The sequence below is a fragment of the Nannospalax galili genome, unplaced genomic scaffold (genome assembly GCF_000622305.1).
Source record: "Nannospalax galili isolate Female #2095 unplaced genomic scaffold, S.galili_v1.0 scaffold5878, whole genome shotgun sequence".
NCBI classification, from domain to species: Eukaryota; Metazoa; Chordata; class Mammalia; order Rodentia; family Spalacidae; genus Nannospalax; species Nannospalax galili.
The window spans coordinates 69,586-89,393 of NW_008341338.1; the positions used below are offsets into that span (position 1 = coordinate 69,586).

The following is a 19,808-nucleotide window of genomic DNA, read 5'->3' on the forward strand; positions in this document are numbered from 1 at the left end:
TTCGTTGCTGTTCTGCTTTAGTCTGTTGGCTACCCAACAGCCAGGGTGATGCGTTAGTACATTAATCTAATTACAATCCGCCTTCACTTTCCCTTTTTGATTTAAACAAATTCCGATTCTTCTTCAGACAGTGTAATGTTCTCTAAATGTACTGCCTTCAACCCTCTTCTCTCTCTTTGCTTTTCTGGAACACTCTTCTTGTTTGGTTTTCAAACAGAAGACATCATACTTCTTTTTATTTGGGAATTTTATACTTGCTATCTGTTTTCTAATTTTTTTCTGTTTTTGGACTAACCTCGTTTTGGGTCTGATTGTCTTGGCTGAACTTTTTATTCAAATCTCAGATCAAATTTCACTTTCTCAGAGATTGTTTCCGTTTTCTTATTTCCAGAGTGTAGTTTCTTAAAAACACCAAATTCAAGTCACATCGTCTCACACAACCTTACCCTGTCCATGATTTTATGTTTCCATGTCATTTTACATATTTTTATATGTTTTATATGGGAACAGAGGATATCTTGATATATTTCTAATACTTTGAACAGATCCTTTACATATTTATGAAAGGAGTTAATTAATGAATTTTATTTCTCTGAACTTTGGCACCTCATATATTAAGATTAAATAAGTGCTGAGTGAGGTTAATTTTCAGCAGAGAAAGATCTAGCATCTCTTTTCTAGCTTGGTTACCTTGTGCATGTACTGTATTAGATAAAATTGATAGGAAAACTGATACAGGTACATCTTCAGATTCAATTTTAATCTAGAAGATGTAACTTTTACCTGATTTCATAATTATTAAGTTGCTTGATTGCATTCTTGGCTTCCTGTTTATTTGAGAAAGTTACAAATGCATAGCCTCTGTTGTTGCCATTGAAATCCATCATCATTCTCATTTCATAAATCTTCCCAATCTGTAATTAATATAAACAGAAAATCATATTTATATATTTTACATCCAATGGGCATGCAGACACACGAGAGTGCATGGGTACACACACACACACACACACACACACACACGCACGCACATGCACGCACAGGCACACACAGTGCTTTCTATATTCTGCCTCCTGCCGTGTTTGGCATTTGCATCCATGTGGAAATGTTTGCAGACTTTTATGCTGGGTTCAGATTAATTATCTGAATCATGGGAAAAGTGAAACTAAATAAAGAAAATATACACAAATGGTATTTCAGCCTCAGCTAACAGGATATGCTTTCAGCTGAGCAAGTGACCTTTTGTCACATAATTATCTGGAGATTTATGCAATGTCTTGGGGACAAGAAAAATGCCTTGTCATCAGAAGTACAGTTTCCTGATAGATTTGTCCATGCCTTTAAATTGGCTTCCAAAGTCTCCATGGTTTGACCTTTACTTGGTTCCACGCTATCACTGATGTTTAAAATAGGAACCAGGAATACTCATTTTGGACCTTGCTAAACTAACTTCTTGTCTGTCTTTTCCCCACTGCCACAGCATCATGTTGTATTTCATAGGTGGCCTGGGGAGTGCTCTTAGTTTATCAGTTTCTAGGCTGAAAATAAATGGTTGCCTCAGTGCAGCTGATAGAGGGTGCAGGACTTCATAGCAAACGAGCCCTTGCTCTCCTTGGCCATCACTGTTCTGCTTGACCATCCATGTCTTATTCCCTCCTGAACTCCAATTATCTTTAGTGATCCAGACTAAGCAGTTTACTATCCTTGGCTGTAAGAAGGGTGACACAAATAGATACACTGGACATACATGGGGATAGGTTCCATCCTATACTATTACCTTAGTGTTTGGTTGCCATCTGCTTAGCCTCACCCTCCCCAGTTCTGGAGTATGCATGGATGAACATCCATGTCTTCTGGGTTTATTGTGAAAAGTGAACATATTTTACCTGTTCCAGGTGTCTAACGATTCTCATTTCAGGCTAAGAATAAAAGACTTTTATGGGATTTATTCCCTGTAGTTTGTCCATATGACATCTGGGATTATACGTATAAAATTAGGTGTGGTTCTCAATCCAAGTCTGAGTCACACATTCACGCACAGGAACACAATTGGTTTAGTCATTTAGGGGAAGAGCCAAATTCTTATATTTACTAAAATTTCCAGGAAAGTCCTTGTTGAGAAAAACCACCTGATAAAGTATTAAAATAAATTGTAACATTGTATTCTCTATAACTTTTGAATTCTAAGATATTATTTGAACTAAAGTTGGAAATTTTTATTCTTTAGTAATTATTTAAGGATATTGAGAAACCATGTTCTTAACTGTCTTCGTGCATTAAGTTAATCAATTCTACTTGCAGAAGAAAATTTTATTTGAATCTATATGTATAGACACACATTTAAGCCATAACAAATATATACAACTTTTATGTGAAAATGCTGCATTTTATAAAGTCATATTAAAATATCAAGTTGGAGCAACAACTTATTGATGACAGAATAGTATACTGTTCTAGATTGTTAGATATATAGAATTTCAGTGAGTCAACCATGCCAGTAGAGAGACTTGGAGATGAGATATGAATTTGAGTGTCATCAGCAATGGTAGTTCAAGTTGTCAGTAACAGGAGGAAGAGCTGAGTAAAGGCAGTAGTAATAAGGGAACAGTCATTAACAGCTAGGAATGATTTTAACTCTGTGTATGTTTGAGGAATGGGACTTAGAGGAGAATTATTATTAACTAGGAAGGATGGGAGTAAAAAGGAGGGAGCTTAGTGGGTAAAGTACTTATCACAAAAGCATGAGGAACTGATTTTGTCTTCCTAGAACCCATGTAAAGCCAGATGCAGTAACATGTGTCTATAACCCTAGTGCTCCCAGAGTGGGATGGAAGACCAAGAGAGGAAAATCCATGGACACTCACGAGCCAGCTCGTCTCTCATGCGAACAACAAGAGACCATACTTCAAACAAGGTAGAGGTGAGGGTAGATACTCAATGTTGTCCTTTGACTTCCGTATGGGTGCCTTGGTGTCTATACCCACAGTCACATGAACACACATACATGCACATCATACACATACAGATTTTAAAAACATAAAAAAAAGCAAACTGAATCTTTTTTTTTCTTGGAAAGATACAAAACAAAATGAAACAAAAAACCCCATTAAATTTGTACTCACTTTTTCACACAAGGGTATAAGTTCATCCTCAAAAAGGTCTCGGGGAAGTTTTCCAATAAAAATTTCACAGCCCCTTTCTGGGGGTGCAGCACCCCAGCCTGGGGGAGGACCACCATATTTTCTTTGTCCATTTTCCTGCAGTTCAGGGAGGATCGTGTGTGAGGAACAGAAGAAACAATAAACTATTCAGTTGTTTTCCTTATTTTTCAAATCATTTTATGATAAGGATTAGTTAAAAAATATATTCATCATTGTCAAGTAATCGACTAGCTAGAGGACAAAGTTCAAAACTTTTATGTGAATATAATAATTCTCTGCTTCAAAGGCTTGCTTGAGATAAATACTGTTAAAATTTGCAAAGTGCTGAACCAATGCAAGAAGTTGTTTTTTCAAGGATATCTTCTGTACAGGATTTATTTCTCATTAACCACGTTTTAGAGCTGGAATATGCTCCCTACTGCAAGGAGCAATTCAGAATCCACCTAAGATTTAAGGAAAGAGCCTTAAGTCAGTGACTTTGTATCCTCTTCCTTTTGTTTTAAAAAGTTATTTTTAAAGTGTCGTTTTACTCTGGTAAATACCTAACATAAGACCTACTGTCATTACTGTTAAGGAGTTTTTTTTTTTTTTTTCCTCTTACATAAACTCATCAAAGTCAGATCAGATCAAGACATGACTAGTTGAGAGCTGGGCTCTGATTTAGCTTTAGGGTTGTGTGATACAGTGGCAAAGGTCATGGAGTTGGGTCCTTACTATCAGATCAGTGGAACATCGGGAAGACCATATTTCAGAGCCTCAGTTTTCTCATATGTAAAATAAGGGTTCTATAAGTCTTTGTCTAGAGGATGAGATGCTCAAACAGGCAGGGCATGGCTCTTTGCCTGTGATCAATACTCAGCTGTTGTTAATTCCTTTCTTCCCTTCTTAAATTTGTTTCTTAAGCCAAGCCAGGCAATATAGAGACCACTTAAATAGAAACATATGAAGATTAACATTTGGAGAAGCAAACTAGCTAATTTGGGGGATAGCTACCAAGGAACTGAAATCTGTTTCTAAAGCTGACAAGACAGAAAGATGTGTTTACAAATGTTGGGTCTTTATGTGGGCAGCAATTATGTTCTCATTCCAAATAGAACTAACTTCTATTTTTTTCTCTTGCCCTAACAAATGTTCTTTTGGAGAGGAATGACGTTGGCATCGTTCTCTAATGCCAACTATCTGCTTCTCTAAGGGTTAACCACCAGAGTATGGGCACAATCCACCACTGTTTATTTGTAACAGTTCATTTTCTGGGGAAGATAAACAAAGTACATTGCACTTTAGGTCATTTATACTTTAGGTCATTACACTTTATTGTGATTTTTTCAAAGAAACAAAAATATAATGAACCAAATATCAGAATTCATGACTAGATTCACAATGAATACATTAGTTAGTTTTGTGTTATGATATACAATGCTGGGGAATAAACATAATGTACAGAGTAAAAAGAAAAATATCCTAATGTATTACCCTAATCATCCTGAAAAGTACTTACTGTTAAAAACAATCTGCCTTTCTAAATATTTTCTATGTATACTTTTAAAAGGTATACTTTAGTTTAAAGACATTGTTTTATAAGATAACTGTTTATTTAAAAACAAAGTAATGTACCTTATAATATCGTTATTAAACTATATCTGCACCACATTTAGTCTTTAATCATTTGGTATGAGTTTGCTCAACTGCTCTTTGGATCACAGTATACAGTATTTGAAAGATGTCTGTGGTCAGGTTCACTTTTTTATTTGTAATAATTTGTATAATGTTGCTTAAATAATAAGAAAAGAGAATGCCAGATGACTCTTCTATATTGCCTTGATTACTTGTTGCTTCAGACAAATGTGTGTGTTTCTTCTCACTGAGTCTTCTAAACTTTGCCTATAGAATGCTTAGCATTTTTTTCTTATCCTATATTTGTCAAGAATTATCTAACAGGAAACTTTGATACCACTAACAAACCTGAGAAATGAAATTTGTTTCCTTTTAGGAAAACAATAACACATTTCTTCAAGAATTCAGTATCCATATCTTAGCCAGGAATTTCCTAGAAATATAAATTTACCATTTGCAGAGACAGTAGAGGCTTAGTTTTCTGAATTTCTAACCAGTACATAGATATCATGTCCTGCATGCCAAGTGCCATCCTCATCCTAATAGCAGTGTCATGCATCAGAGACCACTACCATCTCATTATACAGAAGACACCAAGATCAGAGTCAGTGCTGAGGCCACAGGTTGTTATGTAAGAGATCCAGAATCTGAACCTAGGACATCCGAGTTTATCAATTTAATCCCTACATATTTCTGCCTTGATGTAGGGAAGCCTAGGCACTTACAATAGATGTAAACATTAAAATACTTTTAATGCATGAAAAAAATTATCTTGTATTTAAACAGAAAACTCCCTGCTTCACTTACAATTCTTTACAATTTCCAGTCGCTCGATTACACTAAATCTGGGGGAGAACGTATCTCATATTTATTGTTGGCAGAGAGAGCATATAGCTAATGCTGACCACCAACCTCCCTGGCTAAATCTCTCAGTTTGTTTGAGGGATGGTGGTCTCTGGCATTCTTTTCTGTGCATTTTAGATGTTTATAGTACTCGATTGATTATTAGGATAGAAGCATAAATCTGGCAGTATTTTTACCCTTCATGTTGAGGAAATCAAGCTTATAGCCCATCATAACAAAGTGAATGTTCTGGATATTTTTGATTTGACAAACTTCACTTGATAGTTTGAAAATAAATAAGCAGTGAGTAGACTGACCTTTTTAAGTTTCCTTCCAATTTTCTTGATTGCTATAATTGCTAAAAATGTCCCTAAACAATTTGTGTATGCCATTGGTATAAGAGATTCATTTGTTTATGAGCCAAACTCATTGGTTAGGAAGCTTATTAATTGTGTTTTTATGGTTTCTATAAACACGTGAAAAAATTTCCCAATAATAGTCTTTGAGGATTGCAGAGTCTGACGGGTACATAGATGCCCCAAAGTCCATGCAGTAGGGAGGATTTGCCCTTCCAGCCACCCACCAGGCTCGGAATGCACCAGCAATATAAGTCCAGACCAGTTTGAGGCAGGCAGTCAGTATTAGTCACAGGGTCAGAACAGCTGTCCATTACTCAGAAAGGACAGTGGGCTTTGGGTTGCTGATATTTCAGGCACTATTTTTATAGTTGAGGGGTTTAAAATAGATAAAGCCTGATTAAAACTGCTCCTTTCCCCACTGGCTTTTGCCCTCAGGGCCCAGTCTCCTCAGCAACCCAATTATATTAATAGTTTAGATAAACAGACTAGAGATTTTTTTCAGAGATATTTTTAAATTAGAGGATGTTTATTAAACTCTGGGAACTTTTACCTTTCCAATTAGATTTGGAAATTATTTTTTGTCTACACTCATGTAAACAGGTAGAAAATCTTCAACTGTTTAATTAAAATTAAAGATTCAGTTCTAACTATGAATCTACTGTCTTTGAGTATTGAATGCCAAGCCTATCTAGTATCTCAGTTTATGTCAAGAGTATTTGGAAATTCCTCTCCTGTAGATACTTCAAGTCCTTCATGATGAAACCATATGGTCATCAAGAGATTATGGCTACCATTTTCTTGATCTTGGATAAAACAAGATAATGTTCTTCAATAGACCATTCTGGGAAATAAGCTTTAGAATGAGTGCTGAAAATAATTGAGTTTATTTTGTGTACCAAGCATCTGAATTTATTGTACATTTGGAGAATATGGGCAAAACTACCTTCTCCTGGATGATTTAAAAATGTCAGCTGCATGCTTTTCTAGCTTCCCTTGCAGCTAGGATGGCTGTGATGGTTTTATATTAAAATCAAATTGAATTCTGGCACAGAAATTGTAATAGAGCAAACTTCAGTGTTGAACACTTTGTGATGGTGAGTACATTTCCTTATCATTACATATCTGTGATGTGGTTTGGGGTTTCATTCCTATATTTTTACCAATAATGACTCTGGAGAGTTTATATCAGAAGTTGAACTTGGTTCTCAAAATCGAAATTTATCTAATACTCTTAAAGCAAGCTTTCTTTCCTGTTGAATCAGCCACAATTATCTTGTAAGTTGCACATAAAAATAAAGGCTGAAACCAGGTATGGTGGTCCACACTTTTAATACCACCACCTGAAAGGCAGAGGCAGGTAGATCTTACAATGTAAGTTCCAGGCCAGTTGGGACTTCAGGGAGACCCTGTATAAAAAAAAAATTGCAGACAAACAATAGCTAATTATAGTTGAGTGAAGCACTATGCTGTGTTTTCCAGGCATTCACTTGCATAATCTTCCCAATAAACTTGTGCGTCTGAAGAATCCAAGACATAGACAGCATCTAAATTCATACAATAGTATTAATGGCAGAGACAAAATTTGAATACCAAGTCCATGCTTATAGTCATAACATTGTTTTCCTGTGGGTCATACACTGTTAACTCAATACACCTATTTTATGGGAGGAAATAAGGTCCCAAGACATTACATCAATTGTATAAGCAGTTTAATTTATTACAGAAAACACAAAAATGAACGTTCCATGTTTCTCGGGTAAACTTTATGGCGTATTTACTATTCATAAGTTTTTACCCCTTTTCTTCTCAGGTTAGTCAGCCTCCTATTCTCTATGCTCTGTGATGTCTACTTTCTTCTCAACCTCACCAAATGTGGAGACCAGTTAGTTGTTCTACCCTGCATGTGAGCCCATTCATAAACTAGAAGGACATTAATTAATGAACCCTCACCCAGTGTCTAATAATTTCAATTCCTCTAATGACTTTGGAGGTTTTGTGTCACGAGTCTGTAAAAACTTTTGTAGTTCTCTTTGGCTCTTTGTATTTAGCTTTTGTCTCTAAGGGAGAAGAAATTGCACATTGTTCCTAACCAAAATATGGATATTTTCTTATCTATTTTCCAATTGATTGTGCTTGTATTGCTCCCTGTTCCTGTTCCCACAAGGACTGGCCAATTTGTTCTTTCTTGGTGGCATCTCTAGCTTCCATAAGCCTACATCCCCCGAAAATGGTGCTGGGGTCAAACTCCTCTGCATAGTTCTCAGCGTTGACACCAATGCACTGAGAACATCCATCCAGATTAGGATTCTGTCTGCCGTGATTTACTGTTCTCTAATGTATGTTCCCAGGTATTAATTTTCAAGATTGATTGAAAGTCTTTATTAGACATTATTTCTGTTATAGTCTACCTCTATTACAGATCCCTTATCATATGACAGGGAAGTCTAACCAGCCTTAAAGAAGATGTACTAAAATGACTCTTTGAGAAGTGACTCTACATTTAATTCTCTTTTTGTTGCTGAATGTAAGAGGCAGTGGTATTGAGAATATGCATTTTGTTAACTTTTTATAAAGGAACATTGCCTGTTTGGTGTGGTTAGTTCATTTAAATTTTTTCAAAATTACTAACTCCATATTGCAAAATCTAATTTTAGACTGGAGATTTTTGAGACAGGGTCTCACTTTGAACCAGGTAGCCCAGGCTACCTTCTAATTCATGATCCTTCTGTTTTAGCTTCCTGAATATGGTGTTTAGAGCCATGTGTCACCATGCCTGGCTAGACTGGGGATTATTAACTATAATTAACATATAGCTTCAAAGTTGGTTTTTCCCTTATTAGCTTTTTAAATAATCCACATAAGGCATATGCAACAGTAATGTTGAATATTATTTGTCTAAATTATGAGATACTGAAGGTCCATTGCATTGGTAAATGGTACTAACTTCATTTTAAGTTATTAGGAATTATAAAGAAGACATTTTAAAAATCAAATTGACACATTTAATACTATCGTTTGATAATTTTTCTTTGCATTTTGGAATTATGTATTGTAAACTACTTAAGGAATTAGCACTTCAATGTGTGAAGCATTTAAAATCAAACAGCCCTTTAAAAATAACTTGTGCCTTAAAAGATTTTTTATAATGCAAGTTTTTTGCCATATACAGGGATACTAAATTCAAGAATAGACAAAATTAGAAATCAGAAAACACTCTTTGAGCATGCATATTTGCTTCTACATAAGCAAATATGTAGAGAGCCAGTTGACTGCTGTGACCTGCTCAAGTTTCTCAGAGCAGTTTGCACAGCAATGGGCTGGATAGCTGATGTTTCCTTTTTGAGGCCTGGCATAGCTGTACTCTGCCTACCTGTGGTTCTGAACATGGGTCTTGAGGTGCTGCTCCAATCTTTAGGAGCCTCTAATGTGTATTAAACCAATGAAAGATTTGTTAAACACAATCACATATTTTGGGCTTCTACCACGTGTAATTTAATAGGTCTTAGTTTCTTAAACTGTAGGCAGTGACTTCCATATGGGGCCGTGGAAATCAATGTCGAGTTGTGAAAAAACTGGCAGCAGCAAAAAGTTTGTGAACACTCAGAAACCAAAATGAATTCAAAATAAAATCTAGTTTATGGATATGTTCACCTGTCATCATACAACTTTGCCACAGCCTTGGTTCTAAGCATACAATGTGTGCTTTGCACTGCAACCCGTCCAACTGCTCAGTGTCGATGGGTACTGCCTGAAATACTGAGGCTCAAATTCAAGACTATCATATGTTATGAACTGCTGAGTTTTTCATGATATGTAGAATGTTTTGTGGTCTAACAGAAACATAAAGTTTAATTATGGGAAATGAAAATATTGTCTTACCCTCCTTCCCCAGCATGGGAGCACCAAATTAGTTGTATCTTTGGATTTTTATTATGTCACAATGTTTGATTTTAAAAATTACTGTTTGAGTTGCTGACTTGAGTTTCATAAAAATCACCATGAAAGGAATTTTGGTTTACTATTAGGACACAGTTTCCAACCATTTCTGCAATGGCCCCCACCTCTCCTAGTTTGTATGAGATATATGAATGAGAAACTGCATTTTCAGCATTAGTGATTATAAAATGAAAACACTGATTACTTTGAAGATCATTGAGGATATTCTATGCTTTTCAGTATCAAATATTCAGCCAAGATTTAATTCTTTATGCAAAAACATGTATACCTACCTCATTAGTATCAAATTTGCTTTCATTTTTAATAAATGGTAAAATTATATGTATACCAAAGAATTTTTGAAATAAATTTATTTTTGATTTGTAAACCTATTTTATATACCCCTATACCCAGGGTTTTATAAAATTTTCTTGGACCAAAAGGGGGCCATTAGGGGCTGGAGAAGCTCAGCAGTTAAGAGCACTGGATGTTCTTGCAGAAGACCTGGGTTTGAATCCCAGCACCTGCATCGTGACTAACAACCATCTGTAACTCCAGTTCCAGGGGATCTGATGCCCTCTTCTGACCTCTGCAGGCTCTGTATGACACAGGCGCACCTACCTACATGCAGACAAAACACTCGTACACGTAAAATAAAAATATCTTTTTAAAAGGGGGGTCATTGGTAAAAAATGTTTAAAAGATCCTGCAGTGGGTCCATCTGACTTTTTATTTGCTTATAGACGGTTTCTCTTTTTGGAATTAACTAATATGATAGCAGCTGAAGATCTCGCTAAATTACATACACTGTCCATGTGCTGTTAAAGACGTCACAAGAAAGATTTGGTTTGGATACTTGCTTTTCTATCTGTCTCTAGTTCAGCATGTACCAAGAGCAATCTTACCTAATGCAATTAGTTTCGGCCATGCAAGACATTTCCCAGTCTTTTTTATTTCTCTTTAGTGTCCCTTCCCCATAGAATTTGACTTTGCATAAGCTGAAGGACTTGACAAGGCACTGCATTCCGTCTTTCCTGACTTTAATTTCTTCATCTATAAAAAAGTGGGGTTTACTAGGTGATTGCAGTAGCCCTGTGGGGGTGTTAGGCTGCTTTTGAAAGGGGGCTGAGTTTTGACACTATATTGAAACGTGAGATAAAATGTTCACAGGATGTTTCTGAATTAATCAACAGAAGCCTTATATGTACTGTTCTGGCAATTAAAAAAAAATCAGTGGATTTTCACTTGCTCATCCATATCTGCTTGAGAAACTATCCTGTTATCTATATTAATGACTTCATTTGGATTTCTCCACTTCGTTACTTAAAGAAAATTATATACTATACTTCACACAAACACACACACACACACACACACACACACACACACTTACTGTGAGTACCTTATCAGTATTATTCTTCTCAAATACACGTTGCCAGTTACAAAACAGGGAAATCACAATCAACTTCTAGCCTGACATTGTGTTCTATTAAAAGCTCCAAGGCTTGCTTTGCTCTTTCTGTTTGAGAAGATTAACAGGATCAAGACATACCTTCAACCTTCCTTATCAGAAAGCCTGGAGGACTTGAAAGTGGAGTAATTCTGTCACTGAGGGACTTAGAATGACTCATAGTATGGCAGTGTACCATTTAGCATCACCTCGATCTCCTGCTCGTTGGTTAAGACAGAGTGTCAAAAGGTACAACTGCTCACGTCCTAGAAGAATTTGTAATTATACTGCTACTGGTCACTAATTTATTCATGAAATGTATTTGATAGTAGGTTTTGCATCTCCTAAGGGTTAACTTTTAGGTTCTAAAGATGAAGAGTCACTTGTTTTACAATGTGAATCAGAGCTAGCAAACAGTACTTCAGAAAATCTTGAAATTGCTTGAAGGCAGGGTATGAAGTCAAAAAACCCTGTCTATACTTCTTCACATTTGGGTCATGAAGCTCACACTGATTTTTAAGCTGAGGAGATTGAGCACTTCTGTGCTTCTAGTCTGAAGGAATGCTTCATAATGTCTAGTTTGTAAATATTTTGATTCTTCTATTGAAGATCTCATATACCAGGTTTCTATTAGGCCGATGAGGAGAGAGTCATTGCTGTTTGAAAACAGCTGCGAAAGTACATTTCTCTTTTTTAGGATGATTAAGTCCTATAGATGTTAGGCACACTCACAAAGGGGTTCCTAGAACTGCTACTTCCACACTATGCTGTGGCATCTCCATCTAGAAGAACCAAGGCTCCTCCCGAAATTTAAAGTAAAGTTGGTCTGTGAGTGGCTGGGGTGACAAGCTCAGGCCTTAGAGAAGCTACTGGGCCCGTCCTGCTCTGGTTCTCATTGCTGCCTACTTAAAGAACTGTCATCCATGCACTCGGTGAATGATCTAAGTCTTTGGATAGCAGAGGCACGAGGAAGTGATGAGAGCAGGCAACAGTAGAGAAGGACTCAGAAGCTGTGTTTTCCTATGAAGTCAAAGTTTCTATCTCTGTCCTAAGAGTTTATGTGCTGTGATTGGAAAAGAACCTGTCAAGGCTGCACTGCTTGTTTCCATCTGCTTCTTTCCAAGTCACTCTAGACGAATGCCACTAGTCACATCTGGCATCCTGATGCTGTTTGTTGTTTTTGTTGCATTTTGTGTAACTTCTTGTTGAATTGGCCTTATTGTTATTTGATGAACTTTTCTTCTTTTACAGCTTCATACTTGTAGTGTTTGTTATCTGAGTGACTGTAGATTCTCACACTGTCTTTGCATTCTATGTCTATGCCCACTTTTTCCTATTCATTTGCAGTTCATGGGCATCCTTTAGTAAAGTGAATCCCTTGTAAGCACCATAGAGTTGGGTCTTGTGTTTTCTCATCTCTTCCGTGTCTTCAAGTGTAGACGCCAATCGATGTATATTTAAAGTTGATTATTGTTTCCTAAAGACTATTGAGGCCAGTCTGTTATTTTGTAAACTACTTACTCTTTTCTTATTTTACTGTTTTCTTTTGGTTAAATGATTTTCTCTGGTAGTATATTTCATTTCTTAATTTTCTTTGATGTATCTACAATGAGTTTTTGCCTTATGATTACCAAGTGGCTCTTAAAAATATTATAGTTTTAAGAGATTATTTGTAACTGGTAACCGGGATTATGTTTCCGAAAAAGTAATTGTTGAGGTTAGAGTTTACATCTTTGCATTTCATAGCTCTCATTACACATTATGTTTATCATTATTATTATCAGTAGGATATAATTATTTTCAGAGCTGGAGATGGAACCCAGGACCTTGCAAATAAACAATACTGAGTTCCACCTGCAGTCTTATAGTTATTTTTGTAATAATTTCATATTTTATTCTTCATGCTAAAGATGTAAGTAACTTAAAGACCCTGATTAAAGTTCTAGAATATTCTAAACTGGACTGAACACTTACTCCACCAGTGAATTTTTATACCTTCAGCAGTTTTTGTGTCGCTCTTCGGTGTCCTTCTGAAGAATTCGCTTTAGCATTTCTTACAAGACTACTCTGTGGAGATAAATTCTAACCACTTTTGTTTGGGTCAGTCTTAAATCTCTTTTATTTCTGAAGACTGGATTTTGCTTGATAGAGTGTTCTTGGTTAGTAGTTTGCGCCTTTGGAACATTGCATATAAAATTTCCTTCCCGCCTAGCCTGTAAGGTTTCTGATTAAAAGTCTGCTAGTAAGCAGAATGAATTCTCTTGGATCTTACCTGCTATTCTTCTCTTGATGCTGTTTTCAAGATTCTCTTTGATAGTTTGATACATTCAGTTGAATTGACTAAATGGAAGAGGTAGATTACTTAATTTGAATGGTTTTTCAGAGGGGATTGGAATCCAAATCAGATTTATATTGACCTAATGCCATTCTTTTTACTTTATGGCTTATATGGACTTTTTCAAAATTAAACAAGTTAGAATAAAAACACATGTTTCCTTTGAAACCCCCCATAAACAGCCTGCACGGACAGTGGAGAGCAAAGTTTGAAAGGTAGGAATTAAACACATGGGCTAATTCCAGGAAATCACACTCATGACTGATTCATGGAAGAAAGGGAACCTGGAGCCTGCTTAGGTATTTATATGCTGCAAGCTTTTAAAAAATTTTTATTGAATTTTTGTGAATTTCTACAACACATTTTGATCATATTTAGACTGCCTTGCCATTTGCACCCCTTTTAATGCCCCCCCCCACCCAATTTCATGTACGCTGTCATATAGAAAGGCCTATCGAGTAAAATTTGTGTCCCCAAATGCCCTTTGATATGAATTCATACCCTGGAAACTGGTTACCGTATCTAGTATCACACCCTTAAAAAACTGATTCTCCCTCTCCTACCAGCTACTGGTTGCTAATAGTTACTTGGCTAAAGTTGGGGCTTCTTACCCACCTCCCCACTTCTATGCTGAGGTTTTGTCTGACTTGAGTTTACGTGAGTTTTGTGCATGCTGTTACCATTACTGTGAGTTCATAAGAGTAACTGACCAACTGACTGGTTTCCCGTGTGCTGCAATCTTTTGAAATAAATGTTTTCACTTCCTCAGAGTTGTTATGCACTTTACAAATATTTTAATTTGGAAGTGGTTCCCTCTGCCAGGGATGCTGGTATCTCCTTGACTCCTTGCAAAATTTGCTTTCTCTCACCTGGTAAATTTCAGCTTCACTGGCATCCTGTCTGACGGAGGCCACCTGTCATTCTGTTACACAACTCAGTTTATGAGTAATATTCAATGCATTTACTAGCTTTGATTACTTTGCTTATTTGCTTGCTTATTTTATGTTTCCCTATGGGAATAATCTTCACAAAATAGAAACCATATTTCTCTTTGAAAGAGCTCAGTGCTTCAGTAGGCACAGAATAGATGAGATGAAGAAGGCTGTGTCTACCTTCTTTGGAAATACACACTTTCCTATGTTGGAAATTTTCCCAAGATATGTAGATTATCTTCTAGCACAGGTTTTAGATAAAGGTCTACAACTGATATCAGCAAACAGGTTTCTGTGAAAAGCCAGATAGTTGATGTTTTAGGCTTTAGTTTTTAATACAACTCTTGAAAACATAAAATCCATTTGTAGCCTACATTGAGTGCTGATACAGGCTGTTGTCACACTTGGCTCATGGATCAGATTTACTAATTTTTGGTATATAATTATATAATTTGAGAGCCATTTTCTAGCTGGAAAAGAGAAAGGTTAGACTATATTGATACTAAACAAATTTAAAGAACTAAAGATAGTAACCTAATGATCCTAGGACTCCACAATTCAGATGAGATAGTGAAGTTTTCTCCATGAAATTTGCTTGGACATATTTTAGACAAATATGCTTGGGCATATTTTTCTACTTTGAGAGATTTTCTCCCCCTCAAATAATCTTTAGTTGGGGTAGAATTGTGGAAAATAAAGAAGGGCAACAGGTACAGAAAACCATACTTAACCAGATAGTACATTTTGTTATTTTCTAAATTTTAATTTCCCATGTAAATGGTTTCTTAAAGTGTTATTTGGAAACATGTAGCAACTATGAAGCTTAAAGTTTAACTTGTTCGCTTTATACAATTTTGTTTATTAAAAGTTGCTGTATGCCCAGTGGTGCATTGAGTCTCTTGGACTTGGAAGTGCTTTGATCAAACATCCAGCCATCAATATTCAGGGGTATGCAGTTATAAAAAAGACATTACAACTCATGCTTTTTTCTTGATTTTTCTTTTTGAGATAGGGTCTTACTATGTAGCCCTGCCTCACCAGCTGTTCTGGAGTTTGTTATGTTGACTATCCAAGGTTGGCCTCCATGTCACAGAGATCTGTGTGCCTCTGCTTCCCAAGAGCTAGGATTAAAGGCCTGTGCCACCATGCCCAGCCCCAAGTCTTGCTTTTAACCTGTACACTCTGAGTACAGGTTGTTGCATCAGTTGCCACATTAAAGGCTAGCTTATGTTATTAAGTAACTTGTCAAATTCTATTTTTGATAGCTGTATTTGCCCTGCTAGTGATAAGAGGGCACAAATTCGTCACTCTGTGTTTTGAATTTAATATCAGAGAATGGAAAGATACAGCAAAAGCAAATCCTTCAAAAATAAAGGTTAGCTAATACCATAACATTTCAAAAATTCCATCTTTTGGGTGGGCTTCTTGAATTGTATGAGATGTTTAACTTATTTTTCTACAGTGATTGTTTTTTAAAAAATGTAAACCTGATGCTGCTTTCTGCTTTTTTGATAATCACTCCTCAATTCCAGCATAGGAACACTGAAGTACTGGGAAGACTGAAGAGATTTCCTTGAACTATAGAATTTGGGACTTTGTCTTGATACACATATGGTCTATTCTTTTAATCAAATAGTCCAATTAGCTGGTCAGTGAGTACATTTAGAAGAACAAATCATGAAATCAATGCTAATGGTGTCAGATATGACTTAGGTGACTTCTGGGGGAAATTAAGGTCTAGATCAGTTAAGGAACTCATTCAAGATCTTACACTTAGATGTTATAGGGGACAGGTGAGGTTATAGACTTTCTGATTTAAAATTGTGAGTCACTTTCCATATTATGTAGTAAAAACTGGGAGAGATTTGCCAACTCAAAACTAGTTAATCATATATACATATCTTAAAATTTATAAATATACTGATATATTTATAAATATATTTAACACTTTGATTAGAAGATTTAGATCTAAGCAACTTTTTTTTTTTGGAATGCTTGGCTTTCATGTTATTAGAGACCTTTGGATCCAATAGTCATTCTGCTAACAATATTAAGTCAATAATATTACAACAAGATAGGCTTTTAATGCTTTGGTATGCTAAACTCTAAAATTATAATCACCTCTTGAGAGGATACTGGTGTCTAAAACAGTTCCGTGGACAGAAGTCTGGATCAATACAAATGGGACCACGTAAGGGTCCTGGCAGTGAATCAGGGTATCCTTGGTAATTCTATAGTCTCCCTATTACCTTCAATACCTCAGGCTCAGAGGTATTGAACACAATACCTCTGTGCCAGAATTAATCGAGTACAACCTCCCTCTTGCTCTCCTTCACTTTCATCCCTCCCCTGCTTCAACTCCACATGAGAAGTGCAGTTAACAAATTGGTATTTAAATAGTAAGGAGAAATCAGGAAATGAAATCACTTTCTACCCTGACATGTATAGGAATCACCATGAGATTGAGTCTATACAATTACACCTTGACTGGAAATCTTAACAGTGAGAAAACTTTTATTACCTAAAAGTTGCTAAAAATCACGAGCCTTATTGTGTCTGAGGGAGAGAACCAGTATTCAGAGTAAAGTTAAATGGGCAGTTTAATTGTTGAAGGATTATTTCCCCTAAGTTCTCCTCACTGAAGATCGTGATGATATATTCACAGGTTACTTAATCATTCCCTTAACTTTCATTTCTTTACATTGTGATGGTGAGGAGTGACAAATGCTGTTTTAGATAGGATTTTACATATTTTGATCATACAGTTAGAGAAGTGGATCACCTTCACATATGTAAAGTTTGACTAATGGATTTTAAAAGGGTTGAAATGTTTTCCACTGCCACTTCACCTTCATAAATTTTTCAGGCCTGAGGAAAGCTAAAAATAAAAATGAACTGATATGAAATCATTTTTTAGTTTATAATATTTACGGATGTATTTATTGATTGAAAAAGGGTAACCCCCCCTTTTTACAACTAACTGTGCCTGAGCACATATGAAACAAAGTCACTTTAAATATATTTGTAAACTAAATTCTTTACAATTTCCTCTGACTTTACTCTGTTAGTGTAGTGGAAAGCTGTGTATATTTTAAATTATTCATTGATTTTGAAGCACATTAATTTTAGAGATAAAAACATTTACAGTTTACTGATTCTAAAATAACTTGGATTTTTATTAAGTATTAAAACAAATATACCAGTTCCTCCCTTGACTCAAATGAAAATTTAAAAAGCCAGCCATGAAATAGTAAAAATTCTTTGAAATAGTAAGAAATCCTAAATAGCATTCTTCATTAGTATGAAAAATATAAATAACTTGGAGTGCTGTATTATGCATAACAAAGCATTTATGATTTATAGAATTAGCATACTAAATCTAGGACACTTCCAATAACCTAACAAAAGAGCAGATAATAAAGTGGAATGTGGCATACTTTATTATTATTTACATATAATATTTGTATTCATAATGTTGCCTAGATTTGGGTTTATTGGAAAAGTATATTTTTGGAAAAAAAAGCTGGGGGTTTAAAATACATTGCTATGAAAAACATTAGGTATGCTAACAGGAAAATTTTAATACACACAACACTAGTTTGCTTCTTAATGAAGCACACATCCTTCAAAGAAGGTATTACCATGACAACAATACTCCTCAAATAGTTGCTGTAGACTAGGCTTTTTGTGGCTCTTTTTTGCCAAAAGTTCTAACATGGACAGAAATTATTGTTATAGATCTTTGATTCCATGGGTAAGCACTCTGCAAATCAAACTGGAGTAGCCAGGCTGACAAAATCTTACTTTCTTGGAACCCTCATCTATAAGTCTTCCTATATCTGCAGACATCTCTCTGGAAAACAAGGTGAGTTCCTGAGGAGTTTGTTTTCTGGCAATTCCTGAAATATTAATTAACCTCTCCCTCACTAAGAACTGGGAATTTTATACTTTAAAATGTTCTTTAACTGTGATATTCCCTATGACTGTGGATACTATTTTCAAGCAACAAGTTAAAGTTAAGAACATAATCCAGAGTAGAAACAATTTCATCTACGGAGCTGAAATGATGCAATTCTCTTCTGTAAAGCTCTATCTAAAGCTACATAAGGACCACTCACATACTGCATCAAGGAGCACTGGTATTCCCAGCACTCTGGGTTCAGTGTTGGGTCTCAGCAGGTGTCACAAGAAGTTCCTACCTGAACCAAGCTATATCCTGTGCGCTGGATCAGTGCACGGAGGGCCGCTTCCTTCTGGGTGCCGCTCAATCCATCCCCGGATTTGTGATTTGATTCCATTGACAGTGATTATCAGCAAAAAATCAGGTTAATTAGGGTTGCTCACTGAAACCAAATTTAAGATAAATTAAGTAAATTACTGTAGCCAAGTCCAAATATTGTTCTAGTGAAGGGCATCTTTAGGATGAGTTTATAGATGACTAATTAAGGTCATAGAAACTACCAGCTGCATACAAACAAGGCTGGTTGAATATTTTTAAAAATCACTTATAATTTATATATGTGTACATATAATTTTCAATGTTCAACTTTTACAAGTGAAAAATAATAGCCATACCCCAATTAGAACACAGTCCAATAATTCTCAATTCAGTTACCTTAACATACTATTAAATATACAAAAACAAATAAGTTTATGTCAATTAAAGGAATATGAAGGGATCGGGAGATGGATCAGTGTTGAGTGCTTACTGCTCAAACATGAAGACCTGAGTTCAAATTCCAAGCACCCTAGTAAAAAATTCACAACCCTGTAGAGGGTTATACTAAAGAGGCAAAGAGAGGAGGATCATGGGGCTTGCTTGCCACCAACGTAGATTCAGGTTCAGCAGGAGATCCTGTTTCAAGGGTGTAGGTTGGAATGTGATAGAGGAAGACACCTGAGGGTCTCTGGCCTCCAGGTGTGTTCACCTATGCATACACCTGTGCATACAATGAGAGAGAGAGAGAGAGAGAGAGAGAGAGAGAGAGAGAGAGAGAGAGAGAATGAATATAAGGATGATCCTTATAGATGTGGGAAGAAGGAACTATCACTAAATCAAGTCAAAAGAGCAAAATTCTGAGGTTGAGCTTCATTTATCAACTCTGAGACAGTCTACATACAAACAAGGCTGGTTTATTTTTTTCAATCACGTGTACATTTTTTACATATATAAAATTA

The 19,808-nt window shown here is 35.9% G+C and overlaps 1 protein-coding gene across 4 annotated transcripts in view; it reads right to left on the reverse strand.

Annotated features, from left to right (window-relative positions):
* A1cf (APOBEC1 complementation factor) overlaps positions 1 to 18,977 on the reverse strand; it is a 51,025-nt gene extending 32,048 nt beyond the window's left edge. For 3 of the 4 annotated variants that reach the window (XM_008836752.2, XM_029565196.1, XM_008836751.2), the window contains exons 1-3: positions 18,830 to 18,977; positions 3,123 to 3,257; positions 784 to 914 (exon numbers count right to left, since the gene is read on the reverse strand). In XM_008836752.2, the coding sequence (XP_008834974.1) occupies positions 784 to 914; positions 3,123 to 3,257; positions 18,830 to 18,928 (365 nt within the window). In that variant the 5' untranslated portion in view covers positions 18,929 to 18,977. Of the gene's footprint in view, positions 1 to 783; positions 915 to 3,122; positions 3,258 to 13,635; positions 13,698 to 18,829 lie in introns of those variants that run through there. The other variant, XM_029565197.1, reaches the window with a different exon arrangement.
* Positions 18,978 to 19,808: the final 831 nt, after the last annotated feature.